At 40.4% G+C, this 18947-nt stretch overlaps 2 protein-coding genes and 1 long non-coding RNA gene across 4 annotated transcripts in view; 1 reads left to right on the top strand and 2 right to left on the bottom strand.

Annotated features, from left to right (window-relative positions):
- LOC118764635 (E3 SUMO-protein ligase ZNF451-like) overlaps positions 1-430 on the bottom strand; it is a 12162-nt gene extending 11732 nt beyond the window's left edge. Inside the window, exon 1 of the mRNA XM_036505616.1 lies at positions 214-430. Coding sequence (XP_036361509.1) covers positions 214-237 — 24 coding nt within the window. The 5' untranslated portion in view covers positions 238-430. The remainder of the gene's footprint in view (positions 1-213) is intronic.
- Positions 431-5097: 4667 nt separating this feature from the next.
- On the bottom strand, positions 5098-8324 carry LOC118764457. The gene is made up of 3 exons (XR_005000267.1): positions 8177-8324; positions 7946-7952; positions 5098-5190 (listed from the first exon to the last, which is right to left on the bottom strand). It is a non-coding gene; the product is annotated as an uncharacterized LOC118764457 (long non-coding RNA).
- A 3720-nt stretch (positions 8325-12044) lies between these two features.
- Positions 12045-18947, top strand: part of LOC115214996 (syntaxin-5) — a 28410-nt gene continuing 21507 nt past the window's right edge. Inside the window, exons 1-2 of one of the 2 annotated variants that reach the window (XM_029784107.2) lie at positions 12045-12283; positions 15607-15810. In XM_029784107.2, the coding sequence (XP_029639967.1) occupies positions 15616-15810 (195 nt within the window). In that variant the 5' untranslated portion in view covers positions 12045-12283; positions 15607-15615. Of the gene's footprint in view, positions 12284-13065; positions 13209-15606; positions 15811-18947 lie in introns of those variants that run through there. The other variant, XM_036505607.1, reaches the window with a different exon arrangement.

The following is an 18947-nucleotide window of genomic DNA, read 5'->3' as shown; positions in this document are numbered from 1 at the left end:
ATATGACACCGCTAGAAAAAACTGCCGTTCAAACCGAAAAGATCCATAATAATAATAATAATAATAATAATAATAATAATTTCTGATTTAGGTACAAAGTAATCAGTTTGAAGGGAGGTGTTAGTCAATACCATCGTCCCCAGTACTTGACCGGTACTTTATTTTATTGACTGCGGAACAATAATAGGTAAAGTGTGCGGGAATGGGTCTCACCTTGAAAGTTATTAACAAAACCATTCTGCAACATGTTCTTATATTGCTACTAAAATTTTATCACAAGTATTGCTTGGTGCTGATCACGAAATAGTTTTGGCTGGATTCGTAGCTTCAGAGGGATTTGTCAACTAAACTATCATAGCTGCAGCAGCAGCAGCAATAGATTCTTCTTCCTTCTTTTTCTTCCTTTCACTCCTTCAGTTTCTTCCCCTTTTCTTTTTTTTTTTTTCTTTTTCCCTTCTCTGTATTTTTATTCTTTCCTTATTTCTTACTTTGCTGACCGAAAGGTCAAAAATCACTTTGAATTATGACATCATAGCCCGCTCAATCACTTTTGAGCAAACGACAGAAACAACTTGTTTCATTTTCTTGTTGGCATTCGTTTGACTTTTACCTAGATTTGCCTTTTCTTCGTCTATCTTCGTTTGTTATCGCCTTAAAGGCAGCTGTTTTTATATATAATACTGGGCGAACCTATTAACGCCCTTTTATGTAGGGGTGTTAACCTGTTTTCTTCATCACACGTGAGAAAAAAGTTATATTCGTTTAGTTTACCTGTCTGCATTTCTCTCTGCTTGTTTTTATATACCTTTCCATCTCTATCTCTCCCCTCTTTCACTCGCTTATCCATTTACGTACTATATAAACTCGTACAGAGACAGGAGTGTACGTCCGTTATGAGAGTCTGTCGAATGTTGTTGAACAGGAAGAATTGATGAAGTTTATAACAGACGAGAAATTTTTTTAAAAAAGATTATAAAACTGCATAAAAGAACAGTAAGATGAAACTGCGAGCTTTGGTGGGGCTCGTAAGCCATTCCATTCTAGTCATTATAAACATTCCATTTCATAGTTATCCTTCGTTATATGTACCCCATGTTTTGTGTCGTCCGTCCTTGTTATGTCCATTCTTTGTTCAGGTTGCATGCCTATAATAAAGATTAAGCAGAAATCACATAGACACGTCATGGATAGACACACAAACATACATGGTGCATTTACGCAAATATGTTTCTTTACTACCCACAAGGGGCTAAACACAGAGGGGACAAACAAGGACAGAAAAACGAATTAAGTCGATAACATCGACCCCAGTGCGTAACTGGTGCTTAATTTATCGACCCCGAAAGGATGAAAGGCAAAGTCGACCCTGGCGGAATTTGAACTCAGAACGTAGCGGCAGATGAAATACCGCTAAGCAATTTCGCCCAGCGTGCTAACGTTTCTGCCAGCTGACCGCCTTACGCAAATATGTCACGTAAACTCCCCAAAACACATACCGTATATAAAAACACACACATTCATACATAGGTCACAGATACATACATTCATTATACACATTACGTGGATATTCACAAACACATATTACATAATGACATACCCATATACACTCACAGACATATATACAGTCACACATCACTAGAACATTCTCAAACTCACATGCCACGTAGATGCATATAAACAGGCATGTTGATTGTTTCATTTTGACTACTCAGCGTTACACGTCCATGTCCTTTGATGTAACATTTGAGGCAGGTTGATGATTTACGATGTCAAGAGCTAATATGACAGAACCCCCTTCCTCCAGCATCTTCATAAGAATAATCGGTCGTGAGGTGAACGATATTTCTGTCCAAATCTTTGCTGTCTTAGTCTGGATTTTCGCGCTTTGCTGCAATTTGGACACAGAGCAGCCCCAAACGTATATATATATATGTACGTGTGTGTATATGTTCCTGTAACTTAGTGCTTCAGCAAAAAGAGACGGATAGAATAAGTACTAGGCTTACAAAGAATAAGTCCTGGGGTCGATTTGCTCGACTAAAGGCGGTGCTCCAGCATGGTCACAGTCAAATGACTGAAACAAGTAAAAGAGTAAAAGAGTATGTCCTTGTGTTTTTTATATACATCTTTGTTTTGTTTACATACATATATAGTTGAAATTCTACGATTATTTTAAGAATTGTAATATTGTGGGAGATCTGTAGAGAACAATGACATTCATGATTTCTTTTGAAGTTATTTTTCATTAAGCATTTGGTTTTTGAGATGGTGTGAAGTTCACATGTATAGTACTGAACGTTCAGTTTTAAAGGGAACATCTTTGAAAACTATATTCTTCATTTTGCAGTCACCTGGGATATCTCATACTGGAGGAGATGATGGGATGATGGGGAGTTACATGTTCAGGGGCACCAAACGTTAGGAAGTGGCAAGTCATGCGTTTGGGATCTTTCACACACAAAAGAGAAATGTTGAAATAATAAATCAAATCGACTAAAAATAGGAAATGTGAAAATTCTTTGTACTTGCTGTTTTGCTTGCTTCATGGTCCTGCTTGATAGGGCTGGGGGTCATCTCAGATTAGCGGCCCCAAAGACGTCATTATGCGTAGAGCCGACCAGGTCTACCAGTGCTCTCCTCTGTTAGCGGGTCTTGTGCCAGCCCCTCTGCATCCTCCAAAGTGACGTCGAGTCCCTGGAGATCTTATCCAATCACATCCAGTCATCTAGCGCGGGGCCTGCCAAGAGGCCGCTTCCATCCCGCAGCTGCAACATCGAATGAGAGTAAATTCTTGGTGTGGAGTCAAATATTTGGCAATGCGATTGTTAATATTTTCTGTTGCGAAAACTGTGAAAAAACAATTGATAAAGAAATCCTTCACGGCTGTCGTGTAAGCTGCTGAGTCTAGTTAAGCATTACATTTATTGAGTTGGGCCTTAATGTTGCTATGTTATTTGAAAAGTCACATAAAAATACCGAACGTCGCAACAGAGAAGGAACCTAGGATGTGGTCGAGTGGGAAGGTAAATTATTTTGTGGAGAGCAGCATCGTCTTAAGGTAAGGACACACTGGACAGTTGCTCAGGAGGCCTACGGGTCTAAGGGCTCAGTTCAGATCTATGTATAATATCCCTTACTATCAATAAATACGTTAGGGTCCAGTATATTGCTATTAAGACGGCCTCGGTCGAGAATGTTTACTTAAGTACAGCTGTTTAAAATATTTCTTTCTAATTTAGCGGTTACACGGAAAATATTTCTAAAAATTCAAGTCGTATTACTTGTAATGCATAAAAGGGAGCTCTAAATTTTCACCAAATGTTGTGATTTCCAACCCTTTAATTACCTTTGTTGCAAGATTTTGTATCAAGGCAGTAACGGAAGTGGTAATTTAAAGCTTATAAAGATATATTCCACCTCTGTATTAAACTATATCTATATCTTTTACTTGTTTCAGTCATGAGACTGCGACCATGCTGGGACACCTCTTTGAAGAATTTTTAATCGAATGAATCCACCCCAGTACTTTGTTTCTAAAGCCTACTAGTACTTATTCTATCGGTCTCTTTTGCGGAACCGCTAAGTTACGAAGCTGTAAACGCAACATCACCGGATGTCAAGCGGTGGTGGAGGATAAACACCACAAACACACACACTCACACAATGGGCTTCTTTAAGTTTCCGTGTACCAAATCCACCCACAAGGCTTTGGTCGCTCCCCCTCCCCAGGCTATAGTAGAAGGCGCTTGTCCAAGGTGCCACGCAGTATGAGAAAATCAGGAACCATGTGGTTGGGAAGCAAGCTTCTTACCACACAGTCACGTCTGCTGTTTAATAACTAAACAACTAGTGGAGGCACAATGGCCCAGTGGTTAGGGCAGCGGACTCGCGGTCGGAGGATCGCGGTTTCGATTCCCAGACCGGACATTGTGAGTGTTTATTGAGCGAAAACACCTAGAGCTCCACGAGGCTCTGGCAGGGGGTATTGGTGGACCCTGCTGTACTCTTTCACCACAACTTTCTCTCGCTCTTTCTTCCTGTTTCTCTTGTACCTGTATTTCAAAGGGCCAGCCTTGTCACATTCTGTGTGTCACGCTGAATCTCCTCGAGAACTACGTTAAGGGTACACGTGTCTGTGGAGTGCTCAGCCACTTGCACGTTAATATCACGAGCAAGCTGTTCCGTTGGTCGTATCAGCTGGGACCCTCATCGTCGCAACCGACGGAGTGCTCCTATAACTAAACAACTGTTTTATGATGTTATGTCAATGTGTTTCGATAAGACATCTTTTTTAACGGATGCATCTGTCATTGCCCTTATACATGTAAAGAGTGGTGGGGGGGGGGCAATGTAAATAGTATTCTCATTTTGTTTGAATGCCGACAAGCTGGTCGGTGTCATCTGTCCCAGTTTCCTTTCCTTGTATACTCTCTCTTTTACTCTTTTACTCTTTTACTTGCTTCAGTCATTTGACTGCGGCCATGCTGGAGCACCGCCTTAAATCGAGCAACTCGACCCCGGGACTTATTCTTTTTGTAAGCCCAGTACTTATTCTATCATTCTCTTTTGCCGAACCGCTAAGGAACGGGGACATAAACACACCAGCATCGGTTGTAAAACAAGCAATGCTAGGGGGGACAAACACACACACACAAACGCACACACACACATATATATATATGTATTCATGCATATATACGACGGGCTTCTTTCAGTTTCCGTCTACCAAATCCACTCACAAGGCTTTGGTCGGCCCGAAGCTATAGTAGAAGACACTTGCCCAAGGTGCCACGCAGTGGGACTGAACCCGGAACCATGTGGTTCGTAAGCAAGCTACTTACCACACAGCCACTCAACATCAAATTTATAAGCCGTACGTTGCCCGTTTAATCCCTTCGTTATCTTCACTCACCCCTTAGACGAATATTCTTAATATTCAAATTCATATCGGTTTCTTGATGTTTGAGTATTGTTTTATTCATGTGACCCCCTCATTTCCACTTCTTTGATGCTAAGGTGTAGAACCTCGAAGGGGATCCTTTTAGCAACGCCGTCGTCGTTAGTAATGTCATCCTCTTCATTGACTCAACTTCTTGCACGACATATACCTCAACCGGCACTGCATCGCAGCCACAACTTCGCGTACGACATGTACCTCAACCGGCTCTGCACCATCGCCGCAACTTCTTGCTACAGCATTTCAACTATCGTGTACAATTGACTCAACTTCTCAACTTAATTTGCAGGAGACAAAACAGAAGAGTTCATTAAATTGTCACGTGAAGTTTAAATTATGTGTTGTCCTGCTGTGACATACTAGATAATTCGTTGTCAAAAGTTTATACTTTATGTATCTGCCATACATATCAACACCTTTTGATGAACCGAGCAAATAAGTAAATCAAATAAAATATACTAGCACTATAATCCGGCGTTGCCGGGTCATAGTGCTAGTGCATGCATATACAGCTGCGTGCGTGCGCACATACACGCGAGTACTGTCCAAATCTCCGACCAATCACATACAGCTAGCTGGCATTCAATTGGCGTATCAAGTTTCGAGCATTTTGATTGGGTTTTGGATAGAAAATTCACAAAAAAGTCACTTCTATTGATTTTTTAATGGCTTTGCAGGGTGACTGAGAAAATGTAAAGATGTGCACGACCACTCTTGGACGGTTTTGAATGACCATAGAAAGTGCGAGCCCTCTAACTGAAAAATTGTGGATTTGTATAAAGGACACACACACAGACATTTTGCCGTTTATATAGAGAGAGATGATACAAAACCACTACGTTATGGTAAATGCTGTTTAACTATTATTATGTCATGCATCTTCTGGTCAGCTGACTCTTAGGGATCTTTTCAATTTGACGGCCAGATTTTTTTTTTTTTTTTTTAACTAAACACTTTGAAACTTCGGATACTGGTAGAATGCGTCACATAGAACAGGGTTTACTCTTAACGTTTTTGACAAAATTTTGTATATTAGAAGTTATTTCGTGTTAAAGTTGTCGTATTTGGGTAATTTTAACCAATCAATGACGTGTATTCAGCTGAAGAAAATTACTGCTGCTGTTTGCGAGCAACAAATTCCGGGTCCACTCCCCTGACAAAACCCTTTGTTAATAACCAGAGGTGTTTTTATAACAACATAGGTTTATTTATCAGGGTTGATTTGAAGCTAAATAACAAAATTATTACTGAGACAGACCAACCACGGAGCCTGTATGTGGTTGCTTGACCTGCTAGAAAAAGTCAACTGGAGCAACGTGAAATCAAGTATCATGCTCAAGAACACAACACAGCCCGGTCCAGGATTCGAACTGACTACCTCGTGTTTATAAGTCCGACGCTCTAACCACTGAAATATGTGCCTTCAAGAGCAGTAGATAAAAGGGGAATTTAAGGAAATTTTATAGAAACAGCAGATAAAATTCCCTTAAGACCTATGCTGCTATAAAACAGAAGAGTACATTATATGATAGCCTAGATACATTTGTGAATAAAGAAACGTCGAGTGATTTTATGAAAAAAAAGAAACATTCTTAGTAATTATAGTTACATATATACAATAGTTTATTTCTGCATTTTCCACCTGTTGTGTGTTGAGTATAGGCTTCTCCCGTTTAATTGGAGGGGTTATTATAATAATGCTATAAAAACAATATATCAAAATAATATAAAACAGCTGTTTATATAAACAGCAGTTACGATTAATATATTACTCTGGGATACATAAATACGTTTATAGAAACGAGTTATACAAATGTTCATGAATTTATATTCATAGGCGTAGGAGTGGCTGTGTGGTAAGTAGCTTGCTTATGAACCATATCGTTCTGGGTTCAGTCCCACAGCGTGGCACCTTGGGTAAGTGTCTTCTACTATAGCCTCGGGCCGACCAAAGCCTTGTGAGTGGATTTTGTAGACGGAAACTGAAAGAAGCCCGTCATATATATGTATAGATATGTATGTGCGTGTTTGTGTGTCTAGGTTTGTCCCCCCAACATCGCTTGACAACCGATGCTGGTGTGTTTACGTAACTTAGCGGTTCAGCAAAAAAGATACCGATAAAATAAGTACTAGGCTTACAAAGAATAAGTCCTGGGGTCGATTTGATTGACTAAAGGCGGTGCTCCAGCATGGCCACAGTCACATGACTGAAACAAGTAAAAGAGTAAAGAGTAAAAGAGTATTAGGGGATTTATTTGTAGGAAATACAGAGTTTGTGAATTACAGTTACTCTTAGAATAGGACGAACAAAAAATGAGTTAAAATACTTTTACTAAGACTGACAAGCTTGAGATTTATCAGCTAAACACGCATCTCGTATTAACAGAAAGAACCCTTTTGTTTGAAGTAATATTTCTTTTGTTATAATTGACAAAGACTATCTAACTTTAAGCTGTAACGGACCGTCACTGTAATCTGCAATAGATTGAAACAGTAAACGGCGATAGTTTGTTACAATAGTTTAAGCTACAATGAATTGTAAAGTTAAGCTGCAATGAACTTGTAGCGGACACTTGAGGGAAATTCCTCTCCTCTCTATTATATATACATACATACGAACGTAGAAGAGAACAGCTAGCTTTTGGCCGCATTTTGGACCCTGTTGTGTCCACTACTCTGGTTGATATTGGCGCGATTTGTCTCTTGCTCTATCGCGCACCAATATCCAACCCAACCAATCGCAATCTTCAAATATGGTCACGTGAGACATTCTGTTCTCAACCCTAGTTTGAGCCGACTGCTCCTTATAAAACTCCAGCTCCACATCGTCTCGATGTCTTTAGTCCCAGACCTTTTAAAGTTTAGCTACTGACCACACAAGACACAGCCAGTTCCAGCGACAACGCCAGACGCCCAGGCTCAACATAACACTGTACGTGAATTACTTCACCCTGGATCAACAGCAAATATAAAACCTGTGAGCCAGACGACAACACTCGTCTAACAGCATTACGACAATCTCTTTCTTCGTCGCCACCATCATCTGCTTAACGTCGTCAACATTATCTGTCTACGTACACAGCAACCACCAACTCGCACAGGTTAAACACAACACTGTTCGTGAATTACTTCACCATGGTTAACAGCAAATATACAATCTGCGAGAACTCTTGCACCAAGTGACCCAGGCAGCAGCATCACAGCTACAACTTCACGTACGACATATACCTCAACCGGCACTGCATCGCAGCCACAACTTCACGTACGACATGTATCTCAACCGGCTCTGCATCATCGCCGCAACTTCTTGATACAGCATTTCAACTATCGTGTACAATTGACTACGAACTGGTATTTCTTATTCTTGTGTCTATGAACATTCTTCTAACTTCACATTATAGATTCATTCAATGCTCTGCACTTAACGCACATGCATACATCCATGTCTATACACACACTTTGTTCTCATGACGGCCTGTCTATTATTCCGTATACATGACGCACACACAGTCACACATGTTAACATATCAATAAAGCTTCTCTTAAACATTCTACCCGGTTGTGTTTCTCTTTTTTTCCCCTGGCTCATATACGCATTTATTCTTTTTATATTTATTGTATCGACCGTGTGATGTACTAAGGAGCCATTCTCGTCACCTCGCTTCGCACGGTCGTTAGAAAGTGTAACGGTAAGCGCCTGGTGGGCAAATAAAGAAAATCGAACTGCAACGGTTAGCTGCAATGGTTTGTAACTGCAAATTGTTCATATTTTGACTATTCATACAATTTGTTGAAACGACATAACTTGTGCAAAGAAGCAGGCGATAGTATCGTGGACAATGATCTACACAGATGAAGAAAGTTGAATACAACCTTTCTAAAGAGATGATTCTTTATTACTATAATTGTGTATCATACACAGATAGGACAATACAGGACATTACAAACAAATAGTGCCTTTATGAGTTCTTTTTAAAGTGTTTTTTTTTTAATATGATGTGCTTTTACACTAGTATCCATTCACGCTTGACAAAGCCCTGGCTACCAGACTTCATTAGTCAAATAAAAATATTCTTAAAAAATGTCTCGCTCATTAATACTGGATTGTATTGGCTTAAATTTTATGGAAATAGTTAATAGAGGCGGATTAGTGTAAAAACCGCTCAAACTTGATTGGGTTTTTCCCAACTGTTTATCAGGTACCGATAGTTACAAAGAATAAAATAACATATCCACAATTTCAGTCGGTTGACTATATAGACCACAAGTTTGTGATGCACGCTGTCAACATAAATAGGAGGCCGGTCACTGGAAACTGAATATGTCGTTCCCGGTGCAGAGAGCATACAGTGACAAGAATACAGCAGAGAAGCGATGTGAGCAAGAGAGACATCTTTGATAATTTCAGGCTCATAACAACTCTGTTATATGTAGATTTAAAGATTTTGTCCAAAATGCTAGCAAAGAGGTTGACACTTCTTGATGTTTTCGGAGCAACTGGTCTCAGCAGAGCTATCCAGAATAACCTCTACCTTATGCATTATGCTATAGACTTATAAACTCATAGAATATCGTCCTTGCTTCGAGATCCAAAAACAAAATTGGTATACGTTTCGTTCGGTGGGTCCATCGATATGGTGGTTACAGTTGTGGTTGTAGGCTTGTGGTTGTAGGTTCAATAGCACAGATAGATGTAAAGACATTGGGGAGATCCAACCCAGGAAATGCTTTTGTGATGGCGGCATTTGGGGGTTTGCTTTATAAGCATGTATAAATCTGGCTTCAGTATGACTGATACATTTATGATCACTCTCACATATTCGATAGTGTCGACCATTGCTACTTATCTGCTATCCTTAGTGCAATCGGTTTTAATCTCATTTTTCGAATCGGAATCTCTTCCTTGTACAGCAGTATTTGCGTAGTGGTCAGACTAAGTGACTATTTCTCGGAACCGCGCTCAGTTCATCAAAGGTGTGTGCTTTCTCTCCACTCCCTTATACGTTTTAGTTCTTCCACTGCTTCGGAAGTTAGATATATTGAGAGTAATTCTGAATCAACCAAGACATAGAAGGATTTATGTCCGTCGTTAGGGAGTTGCACTGGAAGGCACTGTCCCCTCACCATTCAATGGTGCACCCTCAGATTTACAGTGATACACTTATTTCGAAGCTCCTTTTTAGCATTATTACAAATTAGTGCCCACCCAGAATATTCTGAAGTATCCCTTGGAACCAAAATCTGGCGACGCGCTTGGAAGGACAGTGTTGACTGATGCGGTTGTGTTGACTGACCTACTGTCGAATAGCTCGGAAATCAAGGTGGTTATCACCGTATTGAAGGAATACAAAGTGTTATCATGATACATGGCCGGTTTCTGGATTAAAACATAGAGAAGAAAGTTCAAGCCATCCAGTATCTGCTTATGGGCCGACTGTATAGTCAAAGTGTTCGGGTGAGTTCGGTCCGAACATCCAGGTTTTTAGAACCTGGGGCAAGGTTAAGAGCAGAGTACTTAGTCTTACTGAAAAATAAGTTGACAGGAATCTATACATGAAAGGTCGGTTGGAGGTGGCGCCTGACTATCACCTTATTCTCGTACCTAACACTCATCCACATCTAAATTGTTATTGCTATTTATTTACCGTGACTTTATTTTTATTGCTTGTCTCATCCATTTACACGATGTATAAGCCACCAGGCGGCGAGCTGGCAGAAACGTTAGCACGCCGAGCGAAATGCTTAGCAGTACTTCGTCTGCCGCTACGTTCTGAGTTCAAATTCCGCCGACGTCGACTTTGCCTTTCATCCTTTCGGGGTCGATTAAATAAGTACCAGTTACGCACTGGGTCGATATAATCGACTTAATCCGTTTGTCTGTCCTTGTTTGTCCTCTCTGTGTTTAGCTCCTTGTAGGTAGTAAAGAAATATGTATTTCGTCTGCCGCTACGTTCTGAGTTCAAATTCCGCCGAGGTCGACTTTGCCTTTCATCCTTTCGGGGTCGATAAATTAAGTACCAGTTACGGACTGGGGTCGATGTAATCGAGTTAATCCGTTCGTCTGTCCTTGTTCGTCCCCTCTGTGTTTAGCCCCTTGTGGGTAGTAATGAAATAGGTATTTCGTCTGTGTTCAAATTCCGCCGAGGTCGACTTTGCTTTTCATCCTTGAGGGGGTCGAAAAATTAACTACCAGTTGCGTACTGGAGTCGGTCTAATCGACTGCCCCCCACCCACTAATTTCGGTCATTGTGCCTATAGTAGAAAGGATGCACACGCCACAATTTTTTATATTTTCTCCAACGTGTTGGGTCCTTGTAGTAAATAATAATTTTTAAAAAAAATTATCATTAACATTAGATTTGCAGAACTGGTAAAGATCAGAGTTCTTAACACTATTTGTTGAGTGCCGTTGACGTGGTCTTAGGATAGCCTGTGTCACAATCTCGGAAATATTGTTAGCAAAATATTTATCAAAAACATAAATTTCTTGTTGTTGTTGTTGTTGAACCAACCAGAATACGAAGACGTTGCGAGTGCGAGGGGTCAGTCATCTTAACCGAGTAAAGACAAGTCAACAAAGGAACCTCTATGTGGTCACGCGAATTAGTAGAAATAGCAGACAAGTCTTCCTCAAATCACAACCTACCAAATTGGATAAAGTAATTCCAGATACGCAATGTACGAAGGAAGGACTGGATAGGCATAGCCAGCTTAATCTACAACAATCGTGGAGGCGCAATGGCCCAGTGGTTAGGGCAGCGGACTCGCGGTCATAGGATCGCGGTTTCGATTCCCAGACCGGGCGTTGTGAGTGTTTATTGAGCGAAAACACCTAAAGCTCCACGAGGCTCCGGCAGGGGATGGTGGTGATCCCTGCTGTACTCTTTCACCACAACTTTCTCTCACTCTTACTTCCTGTTTCTGTTGTACCTGTATTTCAAAAGGGCCGGCCTTGTCACTCTCTGTGTCACGCTGAATATCCCCGAGAACTACGTTAAGGGTACACGTGTCTGTGGAATGCTCAGCCACTTACACGTTAATTTCACGAGCAGGCTGTTCCGTTGATTCGGATCAACCGGAATCCTCGTCGTCGTAACCGACGGAGTGCTTCCATCCCACAACAACAATCAATCAATCAAGGAAATACAATTTACTGCTTTCCCTAATCTCAACAAAGTGAATCTATTACAAATGTCAACCATTAACAACAGCCGATTTTTCAAGGGAGGCTACTCTAATAGTACTCACCGGAAGTCTCTGACCTATTTGATTACGTGGATGCAATCAATTTATTAAAGCACGCAACTGCTGGTTTCTCTCTCTGGGGTACGTTGTTTTCTTCGCTTATTTTTGTCCTCTATCTTAACTGTCAAATTTATATCTCTTAAGAAACTGTATTTACATTCTGTAGATGTTTGTATCAACATCTTCCTCATTGTTCAATAATTCTGCATTGAAAGTCAGTGTAATCTGAAAGTAGAGTCAATTAATTAGTATAGATAACTAGTAGCCGAACTAGTTTATTTCTCTCAGATTATTTTTTGTTCTTCTCTGTCTCCATTTTTATGTCTGTTTCTGTCTCCCTGTGTTCATCATTTCTTCCGATCTCTCTCTGTCTGTCTGTCTCTCTCGCTCTTTGTCTTATGTTCTTTAATTGTTTGATACAGAATCATAAAAGTACTCGACATCCTTTGCGTCAAGTGGGTTAGTATCCAATACATGTTTATGTATAACACGGATACAGATATACATACATACATATATATATATATATATATATATATATTATATATATATATATATATATATATATATATATATATATGTATATATATACATTTATATAAGTTGCGGATCAGTGCCAATTTTGGTTAGAGAATGATATACATATATAAAATTTTATATATAGAGAGTTATGTACTTTATGTATGTATGTATGTGTCATATGGTCGATCGAGTGATTAAACCCAATATTTTCCGTTAGTTTTCTCAAAATTAAGAGAAACTAAAATTAGTATGAGCTGTTAAAATTCTGTTAGGGTAAAAAGGCAAAAAAAAAAAAAAATCTTTTAATACTTTTTTTTTTGTCGGGTTCCGTAACGATGAAAGATAGTTGATACTGCCGGATTCAACTCGGTGCTGTGAAATAGAAACATATTCCAGATGGTTGTTATTTTAAAGCATCGAGCCAACTATAAAATTTTAGAAGCAAAAAATTAAATAAATATGTAAATGAGTGGAAAGTGAACCGGTGAGTGTGTTAATTAATAAGGCATTAAAACAGAATGACTCTTCCCAGACATAACCAACTATAAAAAGTTTTCTAGTAACCAAAAATTGGCATCTTGTATCGGACTGATCTACTTCCACCGGTTACAAATTTTATGATTCGTTTACCAAAATAAGGTGCTAATAGTTAGTTTATTTTTAAGTTTTAGTTTGTCTATTATGATGCAGCACCTTATAAATGGATAGTTTCTTGGTTAAGCAAGGTAAAAATTATCGAACAGTTTGACGTGTCATTAGAATAAGTTGCCGTTAGAAAATTTAAAGTAAATTTAAAGAACAGATGTATCAGTTAATCTAAGGTAATACTATTAGGAATATCGTATTTATACGAGGATTATATAATATGACTGTCAAATGGATTGTTGACTTAGATTAAAACTATGAAACCGTTATGTATGTCCATCGTTCGTGAAACCATTGTATCAGTTAACTCTTTAGCGACCGTATTTCTTATGATATACACTATTTATGTATCTTAGTTAATTTGAGAACAACCAACATTTTGGAGAGGTTTAGCAAAGTAAATAACTTTTCGTATGTTGTCTGCTTTTGAAACTAAGTGAAAACTTTGGACTTGCATAAATTCATTTTGTTACTGATATTTGAAACTCTAACATAAAACAGATGGTGAAAAGTTTTGTTTAAATATTAACACTCCAAAATAAAGATTTTGTAATGTACAATCACCGGTCTATTAATACTAAATGGCTTAAACGTTGGATAACAAATAAGTAGACATGCTATTGTTAACTGTAGAACCGTTAGATAGGGTGTTAAGCTATACACACATGTACATACGCATATATATAATATTTGATATTGATAATAATTGCTTAATTCAAAGTTTTGTCATTGAAACTGGCTTCTTAAAATTGCTTTCAGTAGCAAGTTTTAACGACAAAGAAATACCCCATATCAATATTAAATATCATTTCGATTCTATAGATAGTATTCGAGTCTCATTCACTGCATGTTTAGTAGGGTGGAGTGTTTTTTCACCAATTTTCGATTTCATGATGGGGGTAGTGTGGAAAAGTTGTGAATAGGCATCAAAATAACTGCTGTAAAATCTTAGAACACTGCGACAATATATTGTCTTAACAAATGAATAAAAAAATCGGAAAAAGTGGGGGTAAAAAACGCCTCTACTTATTTATTAGCTATAAAATACAGTTTTCATTGCATCTTCTTTTGGGTAGCTTTTAAATAACTGTGTTGAAATTACTCTAAAATGTGACATAAACATGTTTTTTCTGTGACTTCATCTTCTGCCTCCACAAGGAGGGATGGAAGTGTACTGTAATTTACATCTACATAAAAAAATTTTCTTAATTCCATAAATTATAATATTTACTATATTTTTGCATATTTTGAGGCATTTGTTGCTTCGACTGACACTAGAGACCTATCACTGTTAATTGGGTTCTGAAGGACCCATTTTTTCACTATGAGGAAAGTGGTGATAAAAAGTGGAATTTAAACTCAGGATACAAAGAGCTGGAGCAAAATTTGCAAGGCCATTTTTGTCTGTTCCACAGCCAGTCCACCATCTGGGCCTGTTATTTTATTTAAAGGATGAAATGCAAAATTGACCTCTGCAGGATCCGAACTCTAAGTGTAGATAACTGAAATAAATACTACACAGCATTCTATCCAACACTCAACTCAGCCACTTTGCTACTTTAAGCTGTTAAACTATAATAAACTTACTTAATCCTGAACTGTATTTGATGGCATAAGACACCTGAGCATAGATACACTTCAAATTCAGCAGTGCATATTTAGTACATGTATTATAGGCCCAGTGAAGGCCCATGGCTCAGTGGTTAGAGTGTCAGACTCACAATCATGATTCTTGGACCAGGTTGTATGTTGTGTTCTTGAGCAAAAAACCTTTATTTCCCATTGCTCCAATTCACTCAGCCGTAGAAATGAGTTGCAACGTTACAGGTGCCAAGATGTATCAGCCTTTACCTTTCAATTGGATAACATTGGTGGTGAGGAGAGGAGAGGCTGGTATGCATTGGTGATTACTGATCTTCCATAAACTATGTTGCCCAGACTTGTGCCTCAGAGGAGAACTTTCTAAGTGCAATCCCATGGACATTTCATAATCAAAGGGGGCCATTTTAACCAATGTAGGTCGGAGTTTGCATAAAAGACCCAGAGAAATTTTTTTAAAGAATTTTTCAGGGGAAGAAAAAAGTGTGTCATATGCCATCAAAAAAAGTAATTAATTCTTAAAAACAACATAGGAGTTCTGGAAACAAATTACTATGCCATTTGATACATACACAAACACACATACATACATGCAAATTTACACAGCAACTTACGCAGTCTCTGTTTGTTTCTTTCAGACCCCCAAAATGATTGCACGAAGGCGGCACACCCATTACAACCAGGAGACTGTCCAGCTCCTGGAAGGTTCACCAAACTTGAACTCTAATTCAACTTTAACTTCTAAATCTCCACCACGAGATATATTAACAGTCCAAGAAGGTACCTGCCGTGACCGAACTAATGAGTTCTTATCAGCTGTAAAATCGATGCAATCAAGAAGAGTATGTATCTTATTTTTACTGTGCTTCTCCTATTTTTGTTTTCATCTCTTTCTGTTATCACCATTAATTACTGTCATCATCATTAACTTTGTTTTTGTATTAGGTGTAACGACTCTCTCAAGACACAACAAAATCATTATTTAACCTTATCTCTATTAATATAACATGTCAACCCCGCCTCGAATGGCTCCTGTGCCGGTGGCACATAAAAGCACCATCCGAATGTGGCCGATGCCAGCACTGCCTCGACTGGCTTCTGTGCCGGTGGCACATAAAAGCACCAACCGATCGTGGCCGATGCCAGACCCCTCTGGCACCTGTGCAGGTGGCACGTAAAAAGCACCCACTACACTCGCGGAGTGGTTGACGTTAGGAAGGGCATCCAGCTGTAGAAACACTGCTAGATCAGACTGGAGCCTGGAGCAGCCCCTGGCTCCCCAGACCCCGGTCGAACCGTCCAACCCGTGCTAGCGCGGAATACGGACATTAAACGATGATGATTGTCACCAATGATATATAAATGTGTGCACATATGTTGCATGTGCAAATGCACAAACACACACACACACACACGTATATGTATATATCATCATCATCATTGTCGTTTAACGTCCACTTTCCATGCTGGCATGGGTTGGAATGTGACTGAGGTTGCAACAGGCTCCAATCTCATCTGGCAAGGTTTCTACAGCTGGATACCATTCCTAATGCCGACCACTCCGAGAGTGTAGTGGGTGCTTTATTTATGTGCCACTGGCACAGGAACCAGTTAGGGACACTGGCATCAACCATGTTTAGATGGTGCTTTTTATGTGCCACAGACATGGGAGACAGTCAGGGTGCACAGGCATTAACCACGTTTGGATGGTGCTGCTTACATGCCACCAGTATGGGAGCCAGTCAAGGGGAACTGGCATTGCCCACATTCGCAAGGTGCTTTTTATGTGCCACCTGCACAAGAGCTAGTCAGCGGAGCACTGGCATTGACCACGTTTGCATGGTGCTTTCTACATGCCACCAGCACCAGAGTCAGTCAGGGGGCACTGGCACTGACCATGTTTACATGATGCTTTTTACGTTCCACTGGCACTGGGGGCCAAGCAAGGGACACTAGCATTGACCCACTCTTGAATAGAGCTTATTGTATGCCACCAGCACGTGTGCCAACTGACCGCAACTACAATTTCAATTTTAGTATATCATCATCATTTAGCGTCCGCTTTCCATGCCAGCATGGGTTGGATGGTTCAACTGGTGTCTGGGAAGCCAGAAGGCTGCACCAGGCCCAGTCTGATCTGGCAATGTTTCTACGGCTGGATGCCCTTCCTAATGCCAACCATTCCATGAGTGTAGTGGGTGCTTTTTACATGCCACCGGCACAGGTGCCAGACGTGGCTGGCAAACAGCCACGGTCGGATGGTGCTTTTTACATTCCGCTGGCAACGGCCACGATCGGATGGTGCTTTTTACGTGCCACCGGCAAGGGGGGCAGGTGAGGCTGGCAACGGCCACGATCGGATGGTGCTTTTTATGTGCCACCGACACGGGGGCCAGGCAAGGCTGGAAACGGCCACAATCGGATGGTGCTTTTTTCGTGCCACTGGCACGGAGGCCCTTTGGGGTGGCGCTGGCAACGGCCATGTTCGGATGGTTTGCTTACGTGCCACCGGCACTGGTATCACAGCTACAATTTCCATTGATGTTGATCGATTTCGATTTTGATTCTAATTCTCACTTGCCTCAACAGGTCTTCACAAGTAGAGTTTTATGTCCCAAGAAGGAAAGATATGCATAAGTGGACTGGCTACATCCCAGGTAGAGGCCATGGGTTATGGTCTCACTTGTCCTGCCGAGTCTTCTCACGCACAGCATACTTCCATAGGTTTCGGTCTCTAGTCATTTCCTCGGTGAGACCTAAAGTTCGAAGGTCGTGCTTCACCACCTCGTCCCAGGTTTTCCTGGATCTACCTCTTCCACAGGTTCCCTCAACCGCTAGGGTGTGACACGTTTCCACACAACTATCTTCATCCATTCTTGTCACATGACATTACCAGTGCAAACGTCTCTCTTGCACACCACAACTAATGCTTCTTAGGTCCAACTTTATATATATATATATATATATATGTTTAGGTATGTTGATGCAAACAGGAAAAATAGAACTCAAAATATAAGAATATGTATATTTTTATTAATACTTAGCAGAAGTAATGAAGTGGCTCATGGTCCAAGAGTTTCCTGCATTACACCCCACACATGGGGTGTTGTTTAGGCTAAATTTGACGATTTTTATGTCTCCTTCAAGTATAGCTTCATGTAATGGTGAACAATCAAAGGCATTAGAGAACGTAAAGATTAAATTTGTAGTGAAGAAGTTAACTGACATGGACAGCTGGAAGGTATTGGTGAAGGGTTATTCTGTGTTATCATGGTATATTGGTAAAGAGTTTTCTGTATCATCGTGATTCATGCTGGGTGTCAAAATGCCAACATCATGACTGCTGGTCAGTGCTCAGTGGACACTGTAAAGGTTGTAAGACATGACATGGACAACCGCAAAAGAGACTGTGAAGCTGTGGCCAGCAGGAAGGGACACAGCAAGTGTTTTGACTGTATCTGCATGCATGAATTTATCCTCATCTTTGAACAGAGCCTTAGGCTCAATTCAAATGGCTATATGAAGCAGCTGGGGACTGTGGTCAATCCCTGGCTGGATAGGTTTGCTGCTGGATGGTCATATGTGTGGCAGCAGGATTTGGCTTCTTGCCATACCTCTGGAAAGAGTGTCGGAAGTGGTTGTCAGAGAATTTCTACAACATCGCCAGCCCTAATTTCTGGCTTCCTATATCCTCCGATTGTAATCCCATTGTGGATGCGCAATGGCCCAGTGGTTAGGGCAGCGGACTCGCGGTCATAGGATCGCGGTTTCGATTCCTAGACCGGGCGTTGTGAGTGTTTATTGAGCGAAAACACCTAAAGCTCCATGAGGCTCCGGCAGGAGATGGTGGTGATCCCTGCTGTACTCTTTCACCACAACTTTCTCTCACTCTTACTTCCTGTTTCTGTTGTACCTGTATTTCAAGGGGCCGGCCTTGTCACTCTCTGTGTCACGCTGAATATCCCCGAGAACTACGTTA

Source organism: Octopus sinensis, linkage group LG8 (assembly GCF_006345805.1).
Source record: "Octopus sinensis linkage group LG8, ASM634580v1, whole genome shotgun sequence".
Taxonomy (NCBI): Eukaryota; Metazoa; Mollusca; class Cephalopoda; order Octopoda; family Octopodidae; genus Octopus; species Octopus sinensis.
This window is presented reverse-complemented; position numbering and strand designations above follow the sequence as displayed.